Here is a 22130-nt window from a genome sequence, read left to right on the forward strand (position 1 = left end):
TGTGAAATGAATGTATGTCAAGTAAGACTTAAGATCTGACGTCACACTTTGAGGCTTGTGAATTACGCCAGAGATCAGGGCCCAACTTCATAGAGCTGCTAAGCACAAAAATTTGCTTAGCATGAAATTTGTTCCTTGATTAAAAAACAGGATTACCAACCGAATTTGTATTTGTTGTACATTGCTTGTTACTGGAATTCTGCTGTTGTTTACCTTTCCTGAAAATCATTTGGAAATTTGGTTGGTAATTTTTTTTTATCAAGGAAGAAATTTCATGCTTAGCAAATTTGTGTGCTTATCAGCTCTATGAAATTGGGCCCTGCCTTGAACCTTAGTCCATAACCTTTGACCTTGCACTTATTTACATGATCTAATGGTCCTGGAGAAATCTGACGTACCCCCGTATTCATATCCAGGGATGATATTGTTCAGACTTTTGTCTGAATTCAGACTTTTGTCTGAATTCAGACTTTTTATGTGGGCCTGGTGAAGAAAATCAGACAATATTTTTTTCCACAAAAATAAAGAAATCCTGCTCCTTGGTCTACTTCTCTAGTGCTTTGGATACTGTTTCCAAAAGCTCCTTGGAATCTATAACCCAAGGGGGTTACCAAACGGTAGAAATGGCATCATTTCAACATACCTTTGAATTTGTATCCAAGTTTCGTTAGTAATGACTCTCACTCCTTCATATCAAACAGATACCTATTTTCAACATTATGATATTTCACATTTAATTTTCATCAATAACAAGTTTTTCAGTCAATGTTTTGCCTGATGTCAGGCCACTTACACTTAATATTATGACTGTCCAAAATAAATGTTGAATAACTTTGAATTTTAACCAATATTCTTTCTCATTATTTCTACCTTTTTTTTCAGTCCAAGTTTATAATATCGCAACACTATAAAGATGCAGTGGAGGAAAGGTCAATTCTGAAGCAATGTGGTTACCCTTTGTGTCAAAGGTCACTTTCTGATGTTCCTAACCAGAAATATCACATCAGCAGAAAAACAAACAAAGTGTATGACATCACAGAGAGGAAGGTAAATACAAACAAAAAATGCCTTCAAAAGTTTAACTCCAAAGGCAGACTGTTATAGCGTCGTGTGGCCGAGCGTTTTAAGAGCACCAGACTCAAGCTCTGATGTTAATGATCAGCACAGAGTGGGTTCGAGTTCTGGGGCCAATTTCATAGAGCTGATTAAGCAAAAAAAATGCTTAAACACGAAAATAGCTCGCTTAATTTACACATGTTACTAGCCCAAATTTTATGCCATATACATTGCTTGTGACTGGTATTCAGCTGTTGTTTACTTAGCATAACAATTGAGTGGAGTCTTGGCCGGTAATCTGATTTTACTAAGCAAGTATTTTTTTGCTTAAGCAAACTTTTGTGCTTAAGCAGCTCTATGAAATTGGGCCCTAGTCTTGACACTTGTGTTCTTAGGCAAACTGTTTATCATTGCCTTTTCCTTTGAGACATTCTCCCTTAGGTCCCATGTACTAGACTTGATTGTGCATCTGAACAAAACTCTGGCTTGCCAAAAATATGTAAAGATAACATTAATAGTTCATTAACATTTTTCCAAGCGAGTCATTTGTTTTGTTTTAAATAAATGGGTTTAAACAATGATTTGATTTTATCAAAGCTTATTTTTCACATTGTTGTCCATGAAACCCTCACCATAACACAGAGTACTGTTTTTTGTGCAAGAATTCTTAATCCTTTATTTAATCCATAAATTTCTGCTTCATCCCATCAGAATTTCTGCAGACAGTTTTGCTACAAAGCATCCAAGTTCTACGAAGCTCAGTTATCTGATTCGCCGCTATGGGCAAGAGATTTAGAAGGGTGAGTTACAAAGAGACTATTGGAAATGAATTCAGTTTTGCATGAACCAGGACAGTCAGACCACATCCACAGAAACTAAATAGCGCCCTCGCTTGATAACTCCTTTTGGATATATACTTATGACCTCTTCTTTAAAGGCACTGTACACGTTTGGTAATTGTCAAAGACCAGTGTTCTCACTTGGTGTGTCCCATCATAAGCATAAAATAACAAACAAGCCTGTGAAAATTTGGGCTCATTGGTCATCGAAGTTGCAAGAAAATGATAGTGAGAAATTGCCTCTTTCTCAAAAACTACGTTACTTCAGAGGGAGTCGTTTCCCACAATGTTTTATACTATCAACAGCTCTCCAATGCTCGTTACCAAGTCAGTTTTTAAGTTAAAGCTTGTTTTGAGTAACTACCAAACATGTACCTTCCCTTTAATACAAAGTTTGTCTAATATTAGCTAAGCAATATCTAATTTAGTCCAATCAAATGTATGATTTACAGTAATTATTAGGCCAAACAAAATAAATGTTGTGTTTACGGTAACGGCCCTAAAAAATTCCAGGTAGGTAGGTAGGAAAATAATTTTATTTTGTAATTTTATTTTTATTTTTAAGTTCTTGAATTTTGAGTTATTTGTTAATATTTTAAACCCGTTACCATGAATTATACTAACCTTGTTCGACTCATCAAGTTATAAACCCTCATGTTGGAAAGTGGTAAAATATAAAAGTTTATAAGTTGTTTTAGAAAAAACATAACATAGGTCGAGTTGCAAGCGCTTTAGAAGTTACAAGGAAACTTTTTATCTTACCATTAAATCAGGGCCATGTTTTAAATGCTAAAATCAGTTTTACCAACTTTCAATTTGAGGTGTGGTTATTTTGTTCACATTTTTCATTCCATTGTTGTACACTTACTTGCACTTTACCCAGACTGACGAACCTCCGGGTTGCTGGGTGAAAATGATGTCACTCAGTAGGCTCAGTGGTGCAAGGTGTACCATAACATTAACAACAGAACCGAAACTCACAACTCACATTTTCCCCAAAATAATATAGCAAAATGAATAAACACTTTTGAGGGTCAAACTTATTATTTTGAATGTCAGCCTGATCTGATCTGAATGTGTGTTGTGAGTCTCTGGGTAGTTTAAATATACTTCAAAACAACTCAAAAGCTTCCCGATGGCCAGTTCAACTAGTGTCTGATGGGTAATCATACTCCGAAGAAACAAATCACTAATAAAACAACAATGAAAATTGGAATTGAAAACTTGAACTGTATGTTTTATTTCAACGGCAGAATCACTTGTCTACCATAACAAGTTAACTGCAGGCGTCTCTCTTTGTTTTTATCCACTTTCAGAAACTGATTAGAATATGTCTTCAGTTATTACAAGTCAAATGTTTTTTTGTCATAAACGGCGAACCTTTTTCTTCTTGTCCAATTATTTCAGAGGACAATCAATTTCAAATTTTCTGTGGCCCAAAACATGTGGCTCATATTGCTAGATTTAAGCATGGTCACATTTTAATACTTGCAAAGTAACTAGCAAAAAAAAAAAAGGTTTCACGCAATGTGGCATGATTCTTTGAAAACTGATACAAAAGCTTACAGGCCTAGCATTTCCTGGGTCCGTAAGGACGACGGCGCTGAAACTAATTAGAATATGTCTCCAATTATTACAAGTCTGACAGTGATAAAAGTTTGGCCCATGGTGATCTTCGAAAATATTGAGAAATGTCTTGCTGACATCGATGTTTACTAGCTTCAACTTGGCTGGCTGATGGAGGCACTTTTCTGTTTTCAAGCTAAACAATTTGTTCATGTTACCGCACGAAGAACTGCCTGACGTCGACGCCATGTTTTGATGCAGTTTTCATTCGCAGTCTGTCCGTAGTGTAAAACGTGTTGTAAACGTACGCGGCCGGTCACCCACGTGCTGTACACCACTGACAGCTACACCATGTTTTGTTGTGGTGTCCAATATGCGGCCGGCTGCCAGGGGCCCAATTTCGTTTCGTGCTGTACCACTGACAGCTAGCTGTACTGTACTGTTGTACCGTGTTTTGTTGTGGTGTCCAATATGCGGCCGGCTGCCAGGGGCCCAATTTCGTTTCGTGCTGTACCACTGACAGCTAGCTGTACTGTACTGTTGTACCGTGTTTTGTTGTGGTGTCCAATATGCGGCCGGCTGCCAGGGGCCCAATTTCGTTTCGTGTGACATTGGATCGCCCCGAAGTATGCTGTGAACACAGCGGGTGCGTCGGGGCCGGGCATCGGGTGGCGCGTGCACCTTTCACAGAAAAAATTGTGGCAGTACAGTAAGCTAGGCTAGGCGTGGGCCGGGTGCACAAGTTTTGATATCGCCATGATTTTTGCAAAAATGCATTATTACACTGGTAAGTCGTAATAAACAGTTTTAAAGTGAGGCAACATGTTAAAATTCTCATTTTAAATTTTACCAACTCACAAAATATTTAGAAAAATGTTTTGAGGTCGGCAATTCGGCCGCAAAAAATTCAGGTCGGTCAGGTTACCGTAAACACAACATTTATTTTGTTTGGCCTTAACAGAAAGGTCGCCTATAAATTGTCCCATCTTGAACAAGATCATGCCCTTTGTTGTGTACAAGTGGTTTGTTGTGCATGTTTTTATGTGTATTTCAATGTGTGTCAGAATATAGAATTAGCTGTTGTAAACCTTTATAAATGCAAACAAAATAGTAAATACAAAACAAATAGTTAATGGCCTGACATTTCGACCCAAGCAGAGTCGTTCTCAAAGCAGAGTTGTTCTCAAAGGCATTAAATCCAAGTCAAATGCTCACTGTATGCTCAATGAGTATACATGTAGATGAGACATTATGATATTCATTTTTGGAAGTGTCGTGGCCGAGCGGTTAAGAGCACTGAATTCAAACTCTGGTGTTTTTAATCAGCTAAGTGTGGGTTCGAAGTACACTTGTGTCCTTAAGCAAGACACTTAATAACCATTGCTTCGTCCTTCGGACGTAAAGCTGTTGGTCCCATGTGTTGTGTAACGCATGTAAAAGAACCCAGTGCACTTATCGAAAAGAGAAGGGGTTCGCACCAGTGTTCCTGGCTGTGGCTGCTGTATGCGCCATAGCACCATGTAAACCCTTATAAGGTGCTACATAGCTGGGTCTAAGAATTCATCACTGCAATAACCTATCATTCTAAAAGTTAGTGTGCTAAACTCAGCACCTTGAGTACCTTGTTTTGGTAGATACGTGCGCTATATACATGTAAGACTTCGATATTATTCAACATTATTACAAGCCACCTAATCATGTACTGGTCATTTTGCAGTCTCATTTTCTACCTTTCAGACCACTAGATCTGAAACTCCTCACTGAGGACATGGAGACAGATTCTGAAGTTGCTGATCTCATTGCCAAGGACCATGTACTTCTTACAGAAAGAATCAAAACCGAAGACATTGATACTTTAGGAATCGGCAAGATAGATAAACCTCTCAAGGAGGAGGCGATTGGGCTCCTTGCTGATGACCTCTCTAGTATGACCTTTGCTGGGACCAGGAGAAGAGAGCGACTCCAAGAACTGGATGAGATTAGCGGATCTCATACAACGTCTCAAGATGAACCAAGAACAGTTGTAAATCTTATGGAAGAATCTAGTAAGGATAGATGGAAAGATGGATCTGAAATCACCGAAGGATCTAAGAAGGTGATAATTGAAGAGGGTGAGTCCAACACCAAGCAGAATTCTGAGGTTGTTATCCAATCGGAAAAGACAAGCAACCAGGCAGAAAGCTCTCCCAAGATGACACAAGGAGAATCCAAAAAGAAAACGAAGAAGAAATCTAAGAAGAGCCATCATAATGTGGTGAAAGAAATATCTTTACTTGATGTTGTGGGTAAAGCAGTGATGGAATGGACAACTGCCGCAACCCTTGATTTTATTCATGGATGTAATCCATCGGACCGAGAAAACCCTACAAGCCAAGAGCCAGAGAGTATGGCTTGTGGTAAAGCTCCTGCAACCTCTGACCCTACTTGCCCTTCTGCAACCTCTGACCCTACTTGCTCTCCTGTAACCTCTGACCTTACTGGTCCTCCAGTTAAACCCTTGCCTGGTATGGAACGGTTAAAAGAAGAAACACAAAACTATGACTTGAGAGTGCAGGAGTTTTATTACGGACAGTCTGTTGAAGTCAAGAAAGAGAAGAAGAAAAGTGGAGACGTACAAGAGGTGAGGATATTAATTTTGGTTTTTACTCATACACCGATGTTTGTTAGCACTGTATACAGTACTTTCCTGAGTCCTATGAAACAATATCACAGCCATATTACTTGGGTGGGATTCGAACCCACGGCTTCTGCAATTCTAGAGCAGTGTAGACTTGTTATCAAAGATGTGTCTTATTTGGGTTGTTTGTTTTTATTCACAGAAAACAAACTACATATTTCTATGAAAGCAAGATATTGTAATATTATAGTCTTGTATAGTGCATCTCTGACAAATAAGGTACTAAACAAAAACATTTTCAAACATGTTTTGAATGTTTTTAAATATGAGATCAATTTGTTACAAGATGCTGCGGCGTTTTCAGTAGGCACTACCAGAAAAGCCGAGGCAAACCCCTTCTAAAGTCTAGTTGGATTTTATTACGTCCATTACACAACACAACATATGCTTTACATCCCATTCGAAGGACGCACATGTCACGACTGGGACTGGGACTCGAAACCACATTCTGCTGGTCAATTACACCAGAGCTTGCATCCAGTGCACTTGACCACTCGGCCAAGACACGCCATTGTAGAGTCCGGACACTAGCAAGTATAGGGTGCGTTCAATTAGCTTCCCTGTGTCGACCCCAGGGTGCTCATTCGGGGGAGCCCCTGACAAGTAGAGCTAATCGACCAATCACTCACCCTCTTGTGGTGATGTCATACACCTTGGGCCAACCCCAAGTGACCCAATCCACAAGCAGTGGAATGACGTCAAAGCTATTCGAACGTACTGGGGTCGACCCAGGAAGCTAATCAACCGAAAATTGATCATTAAGGAAAGTTCGTTGCTAGATCCTGCTTCTGTTGTTTTTTTTTATGTTCCTTATATTTCTTTTACATGTTTTGATGAAAACTTTCTTATTTCACTTTTCCTTCAGAAAGATGAGGGAGATCGTAAAATCAGGTTGCCTCTGGTTGATTCCAAATCTCAGATGGCAATTCGAAGAAGGATCGTCAATGATAGGCTCAAACGGGTGTAAGTATTTATTTATATTTCCCAAATATCAAATTGTTATTTTCTCCATCTTCCTTTTTGTACTTCCTCTATTGCCCCTAGTCTTGGCCTTGGTGCCCCTTCAGAAGTTTTCCATAGACTTTAAAGGAACATGTTGCCTTTGATCGGTCGAGTTGGTCTTTAAAAAGCGTTTGTAACCGTTTGTTGTAAAAATGCATATATGGGCAGGAAGATGTTGTAAAAGTAGAATACAATGATCCACACAAATATGCCTCAAAATTGCGTGGTTTTCCTTTTACCTCGTCGACCAGACACGGTCGGCCGCTTATGGGAGACTCCCAAAAATGGCTGACCGTGTTAGTTCGCAAAGCAAACGGAAAACCACGCAATTGTGAGGCAAATTTGTGTGGATCATTGTATTCTACTTTTAAAACATCTTTCCAACCATAACTAACGGTCTTCAAACGCTTGTTATAGACCAACTCGAACGGTCCAAGGCAACGCGTCCCTTTAAGATTATCCAATGGAAGTGCCCCTTAGCAAACTGGAAATGGCCTTGCCCTCTCAACGATGACATTCCAGACCTAGGTGATTAAGAAGAAAAAAAAAGATTTGTGTTGAGTTCTGTTTTAACTTGGGTTGATTTGTGATAAAACAATGAACTCCAGTTTTGTTTGTCTCCATATATCCCATTGTCCACATGTTATAATTTGTGATTGTGTATGTATCATGATTTGTTGCTTTATGTTAAATGCATTTTACTGATTGCAATTTCACTACAAGTTTATTATTTTGATTTGTTTATTGAATGATTATAACAAATTACAAATTAGATAATAAATTCTTATAAAAAAAACCCCAATATTCCAAGATGAGACCCAACAACATGCATGAGTGATACGATTAAAACATCCAAGAAATTTGTAATATTAAATCATTATTTTTGTTTGTACAATTCCATTAGTTTGCGATATGCTATATTTCAATCTTAATAGTGTTGAAGTATTAAGTTTGTAATCTGAAATGATAGTTTACTTCCAAGAATATTGTCTATATACATAATTCATAAATCAATTAGAACACAGGCAAGCTTTTATCAGTCATATTTTATCTTTGAGTTATTTGTTTTTCTCTACTACATGTAGAAATCCTTACAAATTACTAAGTTTGGGTTGAACAAAGAAAAATGTACGTACTAGTGCTCTACCAGCTGAGCTATCTCCTTATGTTGGCGATCTCCCTATTTTGTCAATAACTTCAGGGGTGCCAGTCAGAAGCCATTCAACCTGTAACTGCCATGTAGCCAGGGATTCATACCTAAGTTTGTAATACAACCTGGGCCCAATTTCATAGAGCTGCTGAGCACAAAAATTTGCTTAGCATGAAATTTCTTCCTTGATAAAAACAGGCTTACCAACCAAATTTCCATGTGATTTTCAGGTTAAGCAAACAAAAGCTGAATACCAGTAACAAGCACTATGCCACAAATAGAAATTTGGCTGGTAATCCTGTTTTTTATCTGGGAAGAAATTTCATGCTTAGCAAATTTTTGTGCTTAGCAGCTCTATGAAATTGGGCCCTGGGGAGCGGCAGCAGGGGGATCACTTTAAAAGGATGCAGGTCTCAAAAGAATCAATGGCACCCACATCAATAAGCCTATTAGGAGTTCCAGCTGCGCATGTCTGTTACTGCTGACAACGCAATTTGTTGCTCTCTAGTCACCTTTTGACAACGCAATTTGTTGCTCTCTAGTCACCTTTTGACAATTGTCAAAAGGTCACTAGAGAGCAACAAATTGCGTTGTCAGCAGTAACAGACATGCGCAGCTGGAACTCCGAATAGGCTTATTGCCATGGTGCCTTGTGCTTTTGCTCTGGTGCCCTGTGCTTTTGCTGTGGTGCCCTCTGCAAGGTTCCAATACAAACTTACACTTTCCCCATAAAAGTGCCTCTCACCAGAGGAAGATTGCTGCGCCCCTCAAGATTGAAGTTCAAGGCCTGGGAATGGTACCAACAAATAATAAACCACAAAGGAAGCTTACTTACGCTTATTACGCTCAAAACGATGTAATTATCTGGCTGTCCTGGCTGTCCTTGTCTAGTCCTAGTCTTGTCTGTCCCAGGGTACATTTTTTAAAAAAGCACTATGCTTCAAACTTTCCCTACATGTTGGTAATAACTTAACGGAGTATCTTTAACCATGTTATAATTATTTTTCAATTCTGTAGACTGTATAATGCTTGAATTGCATTTGATGCTGAATTGTTGTTGTTGCCAATATTGAAATAAGTGTCTAAACACTGTTATAAAGTAATCCTTCCCAACGTGTCTTTGTATTGAATAGATACTATGAGATCCTAGCACCCATGGGGTTATCATTGAGGGATATCGCATCAGACATCCAAGGTTTATTGTGTACATTTCATCTCGGTAGTCACAATATTACATTCAAGCCAGCCAGCTGGACAATGCTAGCAATTCTCCTGCTTACAATGTAAGTACAGTTTTCATATTAACCCCTATCAAAGATGTAACTTTTCGGGATAATTTGTTTGACCTTTTCACACTTGAACTTCTGACCCTGGCAAACTTGTGAGAAATAGCCGTTTCCCAGTATGTAGCTACTTCTTTTTTTGGAGCAGAATTAAGCAAGAATGGCTATCCCAGTGGTTTCCTTCCCTGCATTTTACCTCTGTGGAACCCAGGGTTGTCCACAATTTTTGAAGTAGCAGGTGAAAAAGTATAAGTAGCCGGTTTTTGTCTTAGAAGTACTTAGCAAGCGCTACTCTCAGAGCATAAGCTGCTCTGTGGTGCATTTTTTAGGCGTTAGATGCTCTCTGGTACAATCTAGGGAGTCTGAGGGGTTATGTGCCCCCCTCTCAGATATTGGAGTTTAAGGCCTATTTCAAGTTATGATGCACCATTTTAGATGCTGTGAGGGGCAATCGTAAAATATAAAAAAATAATAATAATAATGACAATTTATATTGCGCATGTATCCACCTAACAAGGTGCTCAAAGCGCATGACAAGAAGAAGGAAGAGGGAACATCAGGAAGACAAACGAAATAAACTACTGAAAAGCTGTTTGAAACAAATGAAATTTCAATTTGTCTTTAAAAGTGTAGGCCACTAACAGGCATAATAAATGGAACAGAACATGAAGCCTTTAAAATGTGGGCATCAGTAGAAGCTATTTGGTTAACAGCATCTTCAGGTGAATGCGTGCGATATCCTGATTTGAGATTTGCCTCCCAAATCTTAAACTGAACATTTCTTCTCGTTTCCTATTCATCCTGTTATTAGCGTTAACGTGCTGTTAGATGTGTAATAAAAAATAGAAATAATACATTAAATGAACTTAATAAAAATCTGGGTTAGTATTCTGAGTGTTCATTCCCCCTGGGATATCCAGTGGATTGAACATGGAATGGGGTTACTGGTTGTGCAGAGTTTCATTTCTTTATTTTTATTACCTTGGAGTTGGCGAAAAATCGGGTCATTCAAGGAAGGAATGATAATTTGAATGATTTTCTATATAAACCAAGACAATTACTACAATCAAATGACAAGGAGTAAAGAGAACCAATGGAATTCAACAAGACTGCTATCTCCCAAAAATATAAGTGTCTATAAACTAATTGTCTTCCAAAAAATATGTGACCCACTCTGTGAAAATGGGTCAGATGTCGCCCAATGCAATATTAAGTTATGGACAGTTTAATGTGGAAAATGTACCCCCCCCCCCAAAAAAAAAACACACAAAACATCTTTCTAAGATCTTTAGTTGTATGGTTAACCTTTAGAACACTTACTTTTAGGCAATAAAGCTAAGAATACAACAATTTTGATCATACTTATGTCTAATTTGTATCCTTTTGCACACAATGGTAGTTTAAAATATCATTTTACTTGTAATTCGTTTTTCACAAAAAATGGTGTAGTGGCTAATTTCAAACGGGAGTAACTCGGCAACGCGATACACCCCAAAGCTTAGACACATACCAAATTACTGCTGCTGATGTGTTCTTTCCAGCCATGCATATAACTCAATTCTAGAAATTGCCTACATCTGACTCATTTTCACTGAGCGGGTAACATAAATAACTCGTATTTTGTCAAATCGACCCTTCCATGGCAAAACAGCCAGACTTAAAAATGTTGGTTTCTTTTTCATCATTTCTGGGTAAGTTGAGGGTCAGAGTCATCCCATTTTTTGGGCAACAGAGCTTATCTCTATGCTTTTCTCAAAGTGTGAATTTTTTCGAGTTTGGCTGTTTCACCTAGGAAGGCCCAAAATAACTTGAGATTTCCTCTATTTGTAGCGACCGTTTTAGCATTTGCATATCTCTCTCCAAAAAGCCCCTTGTGATCAAATCACCTGTCACTGCGTAAAACTAAATCTTAGTTTCTTAGGATTAGAGAAAAGTGTACACTTATTTGATTTGAATCTTGGCACTGCCATTTCAAAGGATTAGGACCACCGTGTGTTCTGACTCATCCGCATAGTCAGACACATTTTTACTGGAAAATTCACACATTTTTTCTGTTGTTGACAGATTTTATTTTTTTCATTTGCACGGGTAAGCTTGTCAAGAGTAATCAGATTGAATGTCAGTTTTAAAAGGAATGACATTGTAACATTGATCTTAGAGATCTGATTACTTGCTGGACGTTCTGTCAGATTTTGTTTTTCTTTCTGTTTAAATCGTACCTTTTCAAGTACAAGTTGGAATTTTGTTGTCTTTTTATATAATGTCAGTGAGGAAGGTAAAAAGGTTGTTGACCAATAATACAAAATCAAATTATTGGTTTCTAGTTTATACATTCAGCTTGTTTGAACAACAGGTGTACGACCCTTATAGTCTGGAATTTAAAGCCATTGGACACTTTCGGTAAATAGTATTGTCCAAGTCCCACACTTCGTGTATCACAACTTATATATAAAATAACAAACGTGTGAAAATTTAGGCTCAATCGGTCTTTAGAGTCGAGAGAAAAAAAACGGGAAAACCCACCCTCGGTTTCCGCACGTTTCGCCGTGTCATGACATGTGTTTCAAATAAATCCGTAGTTCTCGCTATCAAGAATTGATATTGTTTTAATGTTTTCTCAAAAAGTAAAGCATTTCATGGAATAATATTTCAAGAGAAGTTTTTCACCATTACCTTCTGTAAACCCTGTCAATTATTTGTAAATCTGTGAACTTTTTTTTTTTTTTCTGTACCGAAAGTGTCCAATGGCTTTAATGTACTGTTTGAGTAAATATGAATAACTTAACATTAACAGCAAAATACGCGAGTAATATGTACATTTGAAATAGCATTTCACGTTTTAAAGCATTACTTAAAGACACTGGACACTGTCGGTAATTGTCAAAGACCAGTCTTCTCACTTGGTGTAACTCAACAGCATAAAATAACAAACCTGTGGAAATTTGAGCTCAATTGGTCGTCGAAGTTGCGAGATAATAATGAAAGAAAAAACACCCTTGTCACAACGAAGTTGTTTGCTTTCAGATGCTTGATTTCGAGACCTCAAAATCTAATTCTGAGGTCTCGAAATCCAATTCATTTTTAAAAAACATTTAAATGAGCTGAAACTGTCCAATTGTAGATTTTAATCATTTTGACTCCTTTGACTCAAAGTCAGTAAGAATTGAATGAAACAAATTGTTCAAACATTACAGATTCTTTTTACCCTATTCTAAGTTGAATTCTTATGAGCTGTCTGATATTAGCTTACCAAATTAGAAGAACAAGCTGAAGAGGAAATAGAATAAGCTAAAAGTTGTAGTCCCAGCCAATTTTTTCTAGGTAGTAGTTTAAAAAAAAGCAGGACTTTTCTTTTCAGAACTGAGAAGTCTCTCGAACATCCGAATAAATCTACTCTGCGGTAGTAGAATAAAAAAGACAGTTCTCTAAAGAACAAACTCTACCTGGCAAGTAGATACACACATGGTGTTACCGCAAACCAAATGTATATATTGATACCTCACCATGCAATGCCTTAAATCATACAAATGAAATAGAATTCCTTTGGGATGATGTTTAGAATGTAACGAGGTCATAGTCTAGATCATTTTGATTTCCTGATCAATTAAGTGCCTCTAATCCTCCAAATCACATCAAAGAGTTCAAACAATTGACCCATGTAAGAAACTGCTCCACTCTTCAAAGATAAACACCCAATAACACACAGCCACCTGCTAAAATCTTACTGCTTGATCTAGCAGGCTGTTCCGCCCTGAAGATTCTGCACTTTCTACCCTCAGTCACTTTTGTTTCTCCGCTTTGCGGGGGGAATGGATGAGATAAGCGCATTGGCGCTGGGGTTATCTGTGCAGTGGAGTGGAACATTTCATAATGTACATTGTCTTAAAACACATCTGGCCCTGCGGTAGGATTGGTTAAAGCTTTTAAGGAAACCCCTTTCTCAATTTAGACAAAGTCAAACAGTAAAGATTTAACTTGATATTAGGAATTGTAGCGCTAGATAGGGGTTGGGTCTTGTTGCAAAATGCCTCTTTGTAGAAAAGGAATGGTTAAAAGCACTGGACACTATTGGTAATTACTCAAAATAATTGTTAGCATAAAAAATTACTTGGTAACAAGCAATGGATAGTACAAAACATTGTGAGAAACAGCTCCCTCTGAAGTAACATAGTTACTCAAAAGTTTGAGGTCTCGAAATCAAGCATCTGAAAGCACACAACTTCGTATGACAAGGGTGTTTTTTCTTCCATTATTATCTTGCAACTTCAACGACCAATTAAGTTCAAATTTTCACAGGTTTGTTATTTTATGCATATTGTTAAGATACACCAAGAGAGAAGATTTGGTCTTTGACAATTACCAAAAGTGTTTAGTGTCTTTTACTCAACACTTGTCATCTAAGCAAAATGGAAATTAGCAAACAATCTGTTGTACTAACAGATTGAACTAATTGCAGTGAAGTTGTAAACAAATTAGCCCTATTTGTACATTTTATGAAGTCTTAAAGCCATTGGACCCTTTCGGTTCAGAAAAAAAAATAAAAGTTCACAGATTTACAAATAACTTACAGGGGTTACAGAAGGCAATGGTGAAAGACTTCTCTTGAAAGATTATTTCATGAAATGCTTTACTTTTTGAGAAAACAGCAAAACAATATAAATTCTCGTTAACGAGAATTACGGATTTATTTTACATACATGTCATGACACGGCGAAACGCGCGGAAACAAGGGTGGGTTTTTCCGTTGTTTTCTCCCGACTCCGATGACCGATTGAGCCTAAATTTTCACATGTTTGTTATTTGATGTAGAAGTTGTGGTACACAAAGTGTGGGCCTTGGACAACACTGTTTACCGAAAGGGTCCAATGGCTTTAAACGGGCATTTCATGTTAGTGTAGACCAACCAAGCAAAAAGAAACCACCCAAAACCGAATTGAAACAAAATAAAAATACTTTGTGTAGATTTTGTCTTCATTCATGTCGATACTTCACAGAGGCAACGGAGGCAATTGCCTCTATGCCCCTGGTCATTGCCGTGGTGCCCTTGAAATGCTCCAGTAGAAATTTACAATTTCCTCATAGGGTGCCCTTTACCAAGGAGAAAATGCCTTGGTGCCCTTGCCCTTTCAAAAACTAAGCACACAGGCCTGACAAAATGGCAAACTGGTGTTATTTTTTTTAACCAAAGTAAAATACAACGTAAGATACCCCAAAACCACTCTCCACATAAAATAAAACAACAAAATCTAGATTTACAGGGAATAATATTGTTCCTACCCTTTTCTCCATTTGTGCTTCAAATCCTAAAACTGGGACAACATATTTCAGACGGTAGTCCGGTTATGGCAAACACTAGATAAGACTAGAGCCAGCAGCCCCTGGGTTCTTAGACGTGAACGTCATACATCAAGAGGACAATCTCCAAAGGAGGTACCTCCATTACCGCATCTTAAAACCAGAATAAGATCAAGAGATACGACTTAGGACTCTTGCCGTCCTCTCATAAGGAATTCCCTTTCTGGATTTTGCTGTTTTATGTCACGGGTAATGGCTAGGGGCGGAATCCTTGGAGATGTAGATTGGTATCTTGGGATTCGCTCACACACTAGTACCCATTAACACCTCATCTGTCCTTTGGAAAAAGACTCAGGGAAAAATCTACCGGGGTGCTGTTATTTCATCCAACCGAAAGCTTTTTCCTTGAGATTTTACAAAGTACAAGTTTTGCGAGTGGAAGACATCCTGTGTATGATTGACACAAGAAGTGCATAAGGGTTTCAGAGACAGTTTTTATTTGAGAACTAGTCTGTGAGTTGTGAACATACAGCACTTTCATAAAATGGAATTATCTAATTTGCGCTTGTTTTATTAAATCAAGTGTAAACCAAAGACAAATTCCTAACAGAAATGTAAGTTTATCAATTACATTTTGTATGCAATGGTTCATAAAACTCCATACCTCAAGTTTAAATTGGCTGTTATTTGAATACCGCCCTCTGTTGATGGTAAAAAGGGAAGGGCCGTATAAAGCAATGATTAATGGGAGTCTTTTTAATTGCTAGTGCTGACCCTTGTACAAATGCAATATACTGCCCTCTATGTTATAACTGATTGCATGTTGGCTTCACCATTGTCCCCAGTTTTAGCCATGATGCATGATGCTTGATGAGTAAACGCCTAGAAAGCTATCCAAGGTGTGGTTTAAGGGTCAGGCCTGATACTTCACGGAGACGGAGGCGATTGCCTCCGTTGCCCCTTGTCATTGCCTATTGGTGCCCTTGAAATGCTCCAGCAGAAATTTACAATTTCCTCATAGGGTGCCCTTTGCCAAAGAGAATATGCCTTGGTGCCCTTGCCCTTTCAAAAACGAAGCATACAGCCCTGAGGGTGCTCGTATTGTGTGTTTGTATAAGGGTGTCCAAAATTGGAAATTTAAAAACTGGGTGTCCAAGTTGTTCACTTACAATGTAAATGACAAATAAAAGATGGTGTCCAAATTTAAAACAAGACACCCAGACACCCCCTTGGTTAACACTATGTGAGTACTACCATAGTGCATAACCATTGACCATGTCTGATTCTAGTCTGAGTCACCAGGGCCCAATTTCATAGCCCTGCTTAGCGGACGATTTTGTGCATCCTTTGCAAATTCTATTTCATAGCGCTGCTAACCGTAAGCACACGAACAGGCATGCTAACCTTCCGGTGCTTACCGCACGAAAAAAAAATGATGTCACAATGCAAATCCACGGTAAACACGTACTATATGGCCGCCCATTTTTTCTGCTAACCTGTGAAATACGCTAAGGCTTAAGCAAATTTTTCTGCTACAGTAAGCACGCAAATTTGCTTACTGTTAAGCAGCGCTATGAAATTGGGCCCAGACCTTTTACAGCACCCCACACCACAAAGCTAGTGCCCTCCCTGCCAATAAATGCTGATGCCAATGACATTAAAACAGGTGAACTATCCTCATATTTGCCTTTATCACAGTCCACTTGCAAGGAGTCTAATTTAATGGGAATTTTCCTAAAAGCTTTGATGAATGTTTGATGAGAAGTTGAAAACAACCAACATGCATGATGCAGAAGAGATCGTTTGGGTCGGTGAGAGATAAAAGGGTTTAGAGCTATCAATAGTTCATAGTAAATTACAACACTGGTGCATAGTAGTTACTGTAGCAACAATGCTCTTAGCTTATCACAGGTGGTTAGTGCAAGGGGATTTCTGCGATTTTATACTTTTTTTTATGGACAGTATTTTGTCTTTTTGCAAACAAGCTGTTGCATACTTGTTATACATTCTAGTAAATGTTATGCCTCTGTAACTTTACTATTATAGCAGGGTTGCTACGGCTACAACTACCAATGGATTGCAGCGTCATCATGCATTGAAGTATAGGATGTCCTTAGCAAAACCCTTAGCAACAGCCGTAGTCGTAGTCGCAGCTACCGATTTAGATCTAATTAGTCTTTCTTTTGTATCAACTCTATGGCATTAGTACCGTAGAAAGATGAGGAGACTGTGTTCTCTGCTGTATCTCCATAACTTAGAATGCTTATATCTTGGTCTGTCTGTGTTCTGTTTTTTTGTTTTGGTGCCACTCCTGGACTTTCATCTTTGAGAGGGCAAGGCAATTCTCATTTTGAAAAGAGGGCACTTCCATTGAAAAATTATCAAGTTTATGAGAACATTTTGAAGGGGCACCAAGGCCAAGACTAGGGCAACATGTGGTCTGCATGTGACTCCAGGCCTGGTGTACCTTTCTTGTCTTTGTACTTTGCTACTGTGGGCATCTTTAAATCTGTCCATAGAATCCATCCATTGTCAACTACCTTGATCTCTATGTTTTGATACACAACCCATGCATTAGCCGTAAGTCCTATCTTACTATATACCCATGCTTAACCAGTGATGGGAACCACTACACTGTAGGTGCAGAGGCCAGCATTATCTCTGCTTAGTACAGGTTTCTTTCATTGTTCTTCAACTAATCTTAATACACCCTGAATTGTAATTCCTCAAACCTCTGTAAAATGTAGCTAATAAGATTAAAGGTGATTGTGATGTCATTTGTTTGGCCATATTGTGTTGTCCGCATTCTTCCCTTAACAACAACAAGGACCACTAATCAGATAGATTGACCAGTTCATTTTAATTGTGTATCTGAACTACAACCAAGTACCTTAGGGGAGGTACACTCATAATGCCCGGTCGTAAAAATCCCCTTTCTGTATGGCTGCCATCATTACTGAAGTGACATTGAAGAACTTCTTTACCAACCTAATTTGCTGGGCGGAGATAGTGCACATAAAAGCCTATCACGGCATAGTGGTTGGGTCTCATCAAATATTTCCAGATCTCTTGAATTTTAGATGTGCCTGTACTTCGCTAATTGTGGTTTTAACAAAATTAAACCTGTAAGCCATGACTGTGAGTGAGGGAAGGTACTTGGCTGTAAAGTAAAGTGCAATAGCGAAGTTGTCTATGTATTATTGAGATACGTAGCTAGCGTATATTACACATGCATGTGCAGTCATGTGGAATAGCACGGCTGGCTGCACTGACTAATACTGATTATTTTGTAGTTTATCATTCTACATGTCTGCTGACATTAACTCGTTATCTGACTTCCATGTTCACTCTGTAAACTTTCTGAAGTTACTGAACTCCGTTCACATTGTTCATATACGTAGGTTGATGTGGCTGGGTGGTCAAACCTACCGGACTTGAGCTCTGGTGTTTCGGATCAGTAGAGTTTTGGGTTCAAGTTTTGGTCATGATGTCCTTTGGCGGCACACTTAACCAGTATCGCCTCGTCCTTTGGGTGGGATGTAAAGCTGTAGGTCCTGTGTGTTGTGCATTACATGCAACTCAATGTCAAGAGAAGAGGGTTTGACTCAGTGTTTTCTGGATTGGTTGGCTACAGATTGTGACACAGCACCTTGTAATCTGTTACAAGATGCTATTGTTTAAAAAAATTGGTCATGAAATTCGAACACAGTTACACAAATCTTGTGGAAAAATCAATGTGCGCTTGAACTTCTCTAAATGTTTAGCTGTATTTGGTTTAGACAATAACAGTTGATATATTATTAAGAATCTTAGTAGTCCTACCTTTCACATGAAAAAACCCACAAACAGGCCCTTCCACCCCCAAAAACCTGACAGACCGCTCCCCTCGTCCACCCAAGGACCTCACAAACAGTCTCCCTCCACCCGAACAACCCACAAATAGCCTTCCCTACACCCCAACAGCCATACAAGCAACCCCCTCTGCCCAAACACCCCCCCCCCCCCCCGAACACCCTCCCTTTATAAGCCCATAAAGAGCCTCCTTCCAACCCCATAAACAGCCCCCTCCAACCCCCCTAACAGCCCCAGCCACCCCAACAACCCCCCAAACTAGCCTCTTCCACCCCTAACAACCCCACATCATACAACTCCTCCACCCCTGAAACAGCCCCACAAACAGCCCCCCCCCCTACCCTCAACATTACCCCAAACACCCTCCCTATAAGCCCACATACATGTACATCTGCCCCACAATCTCACAGTCCTCCCTCATACCCCAAACAACCCCACAAACAGAGGCCCTCCACCCTAAGCAACCTTACAAACAACTCCTCTCCACCCCAATTGGTCCCACCGCCCCCACCATTATCCCTCCTCCAACACAAAACATCCCCTTATTGTGTCAATAATATCACGAAACACCACACAAGGTAATCATAATAATATGATTTGAAGAAGACAATGCTTGGTTATCCTTCAAAGCAGTTAAAGAGACAAACAATAAACTAAACGAAGAGACTCATCAGACAGGCTGGAAATGATGGGCTGACCACCGTTTGTCCGTGATTACTACGTTTCGCTTCACCGACCCCCCCCCCCTCCCCAACCCAAGGGCCAAAAGGATTATAATTTGTAAAATATTGCTGTCTAATTTGTATTAATGGCAACGGCTAACGCTCAGCATTTTGAGATTACTTTCATCTACTGGTGAAATATTTATCGGCGACTGGGCGTTCTCTCTCATCTCATCTGGTAATGAAGTGCAACAAATGGAATTGAAATTGGATGCACATCAATTCTGTAACTAATTGTCACGGCTGCCGTTTTGGGAAACCATGGGAAAGAAAATTTGGCTCGGAAAGTAAGATGTTATTTAATTCTGCCTGTAAATGTGTGTAACTGTCAGATGGAATCCTGAAAAATCCTTTGTTGTTTACAAATTCACTTAAGGAACAAGGTATTTCCCCTGAATGGTTAATTGCATACTATAATCAAACAACACCTGACCTGCAAGATTTATGATATACCAGCCAACACAATCACCAAATTATTTTAAAATAGTTTTTTGAGAAAGACTCTGCTAGGGTCAAAACATCAGGCCATTAACTATTTTTTGCATTGTTTCTTTTGGTTGTTAAAGACACTGGACACTATTGGTAATTGTCAAAGACCAGTAGTCTCATTTGGTGCATCTCAGCATATGCTTAAAACAACTAACCTGTGAAAATTTGAGCTCAATCGGTCGTCGAAGTTGTAAGATAATAATGAAAGAAAAAAACACCCTTGTCACACAAAGTTGTGTGCTTTCAGATGCTTGGTTTCGAAACCTCAAAATCTGAATCTGAGTTCTCGAAATCAAATTCATGGAAATTTACTTCTTTCTCGAAAACTATGTCCCTTTAGAGGGAGCCGTTTCTCACAATGTTTTATACCATCAACCTCTCCCCATTACTCGTTACCAAGAAAGGTTTTATGCTAATAATTATTTTGAGTAATTACCAATAGTGTCCACTAATGGCTAGTTCTATTTTTTCAAACACATTTTACAGTGTGAACATTTGAGTATTTTGGAGGAAAACCAACCAAGAACCAAGTCCTGCCCAACAATGTTTTCTTATACCGCATGAGCTGTTTCCAACTTGATACAAATTAGTGATATAAACCCTTAATAGGAAAATGGTTTGTCGACCATTTTTGTTGGTTCTCTCAGCGTTGTTAGAATTCAGATTGAGCTTTGTTGTCAAACCATTTATAAATGGCTTTCTTTTGAGGAATATGTATTTGTTTGTATTTTTGTCATAAAATGGTTGTACGTTTACAAAGCTGTTTACTGTATAGATGCTTGTTTTAATGGTTTCAAAAGATTGTACCAAAGTGAGTTTGTGATTTGCGTCGGATAACAGCTGCATCAATTTAATGAATAAATCTCCAAGCACACGTGTTTCATTGTGTGTAAAATACACATTGCCAAGATTTTCTGTACGAATTGGTTATTGTACCACTCATTAAAAAAAATGATTGCAAATTTAATTTTTGAAAAATGCCTCTGGCATTTTTCTAACATCAAAAGACATGAGTTTAATAAACCCTATGTGACATTTGTACCTACTGCATGTAGGATTAAACAGTGGTTAAAAGCATTCAATATCTGGCAATGAACCAGTCGATTCATAGATCATTGTGTAAAGTCAACTACTTTTATTATAGTGTATTTTCCAGAAGTGCCTCGACTCTGGTAGTGTAAATACCTTCCTGCGTTTTCAATTCTTTGTTCAACCCCAAAACTCGTTTAAAAATTTACCCAGTCAATTTCCCTTGTGGTTTATGTTGATATCTGAAACAAAAAGTCACATCCCCTTAAGGTGATCCCCTGGCTGCCGCTTCCTAGCATGCCTAGGTTATGTTGTAATTTGGGTGTGAATTGGATCACTAGCTACACGGCAGTTAATGGTTGTATGGCTTCTGACTGGCACCCCCGAATAAAGATATTGACAGAATAGGGACAACCGCCAATAAAGGGCTAGATAGCTCAGTTGGTAGAGCGCCGGCACGTTAATATGGAGGTCGTTGGTTGGAATCCCACTCTAGTCAATTCTTTGTTCAACCCCAAAACTATTACCCAGTTTGTTTCCCTTGTGGTTTATGTTTGTACTGGGTTTAAAACTGTCATAACTAAACCAGTATCTAGTTTTTGTTTCTAATATACACCGAACTTTCCCAGTTTTAGTTGACAATAGGCGTCTTCCAAAATCTCTTTGTACCCATATTTGGATTTAAGCTCCTTGATTGGAAACAGCGACTGTTTGAAATATCTGATACCATTCTTTCTACCCCAAGGAGCGGTACACATGTTAGGGATAAATAACTTCACATAGATTGACGAGGAGCAGACAATGTTGTTAGCTTGTCTTGTTTCATTCCTAAACCCATGTTGTCGATATTTAGCGGATTGCCCCCATTGTAACCCAACCAGGGTATTATGACCGGATGCTGTCTTATACAGCTTGATTGATCTGTTGTATTATTCTTAACATTAGTAATCTCTCTACATATTGATTAGAAGTATACAACCTCCCAACAGGTTCCCTCGCTAAATCTTCTCTGTGATTGTTTCTGAATGAAATTAGCCCCTGGGCTGGAGGTCTTACATCGAGGAACAATGAATCCCCCAGGGGTAGGCACCCCTATTCACCCTGTGTGATTTAGAGCTAATCCACCCCTGCCCTAACCCAAGACACAATATAATCCCATACATCAAGGGC

General features: G+C 38.8%; 1 protein-coding gene across 4 annotated transcripts in view; it reads left to right on the forward strand.

The window, feature by feature from the left end:
• LOC139947987 (putative RNA polymerase II subunit B1 CTD phosphatase RPAP2) overlaps nt 1–22130 on the forward strand; it is a 97949-nt gene that overhangs the window by 1913 nt on the left and 73906 nt on the right. For all 4 annotated transcript variants that reach the window (XR_011787401.1, XR_011787400.1, XM_071945928.1 and 1 more), the window contains exons 4-8: nt 883–1047; nt 1768–1856; nt 5199–6081; nt 7004–7101; nt 9424–9573. Coding sequence is in view for 2 of the 4 variants with exons in the window: in XM_071945928.1 (XP_071802029.1) it covers nt 883–1047; nt 1768–1856; nt 5199–6081; nt 7004–7101; nt 9424–9573 (1385 nt within the window). In the remaining 2 variants the exon portion in view is untranslated. The remainder of the gene's footprint in view (nt 1–882; nt 1048–1767; nt 1857–5198; nt 6082–7003; nt 7102–9423; nt 9574–22130) is intronic.

The sequence above is a fragment of the Asterias amurensis genome, chromosome 15 (assembly GCF_032118995.1).
Source record: "Asterias amurensis chromosome 15, ASM3211899v1".
Lineage (NCBI taxonomy): Eukaryota > Metazoa > Echinodermata > Asteroidea > Forcipulatida > Asteriidae > Asterias > Asterias amurensis.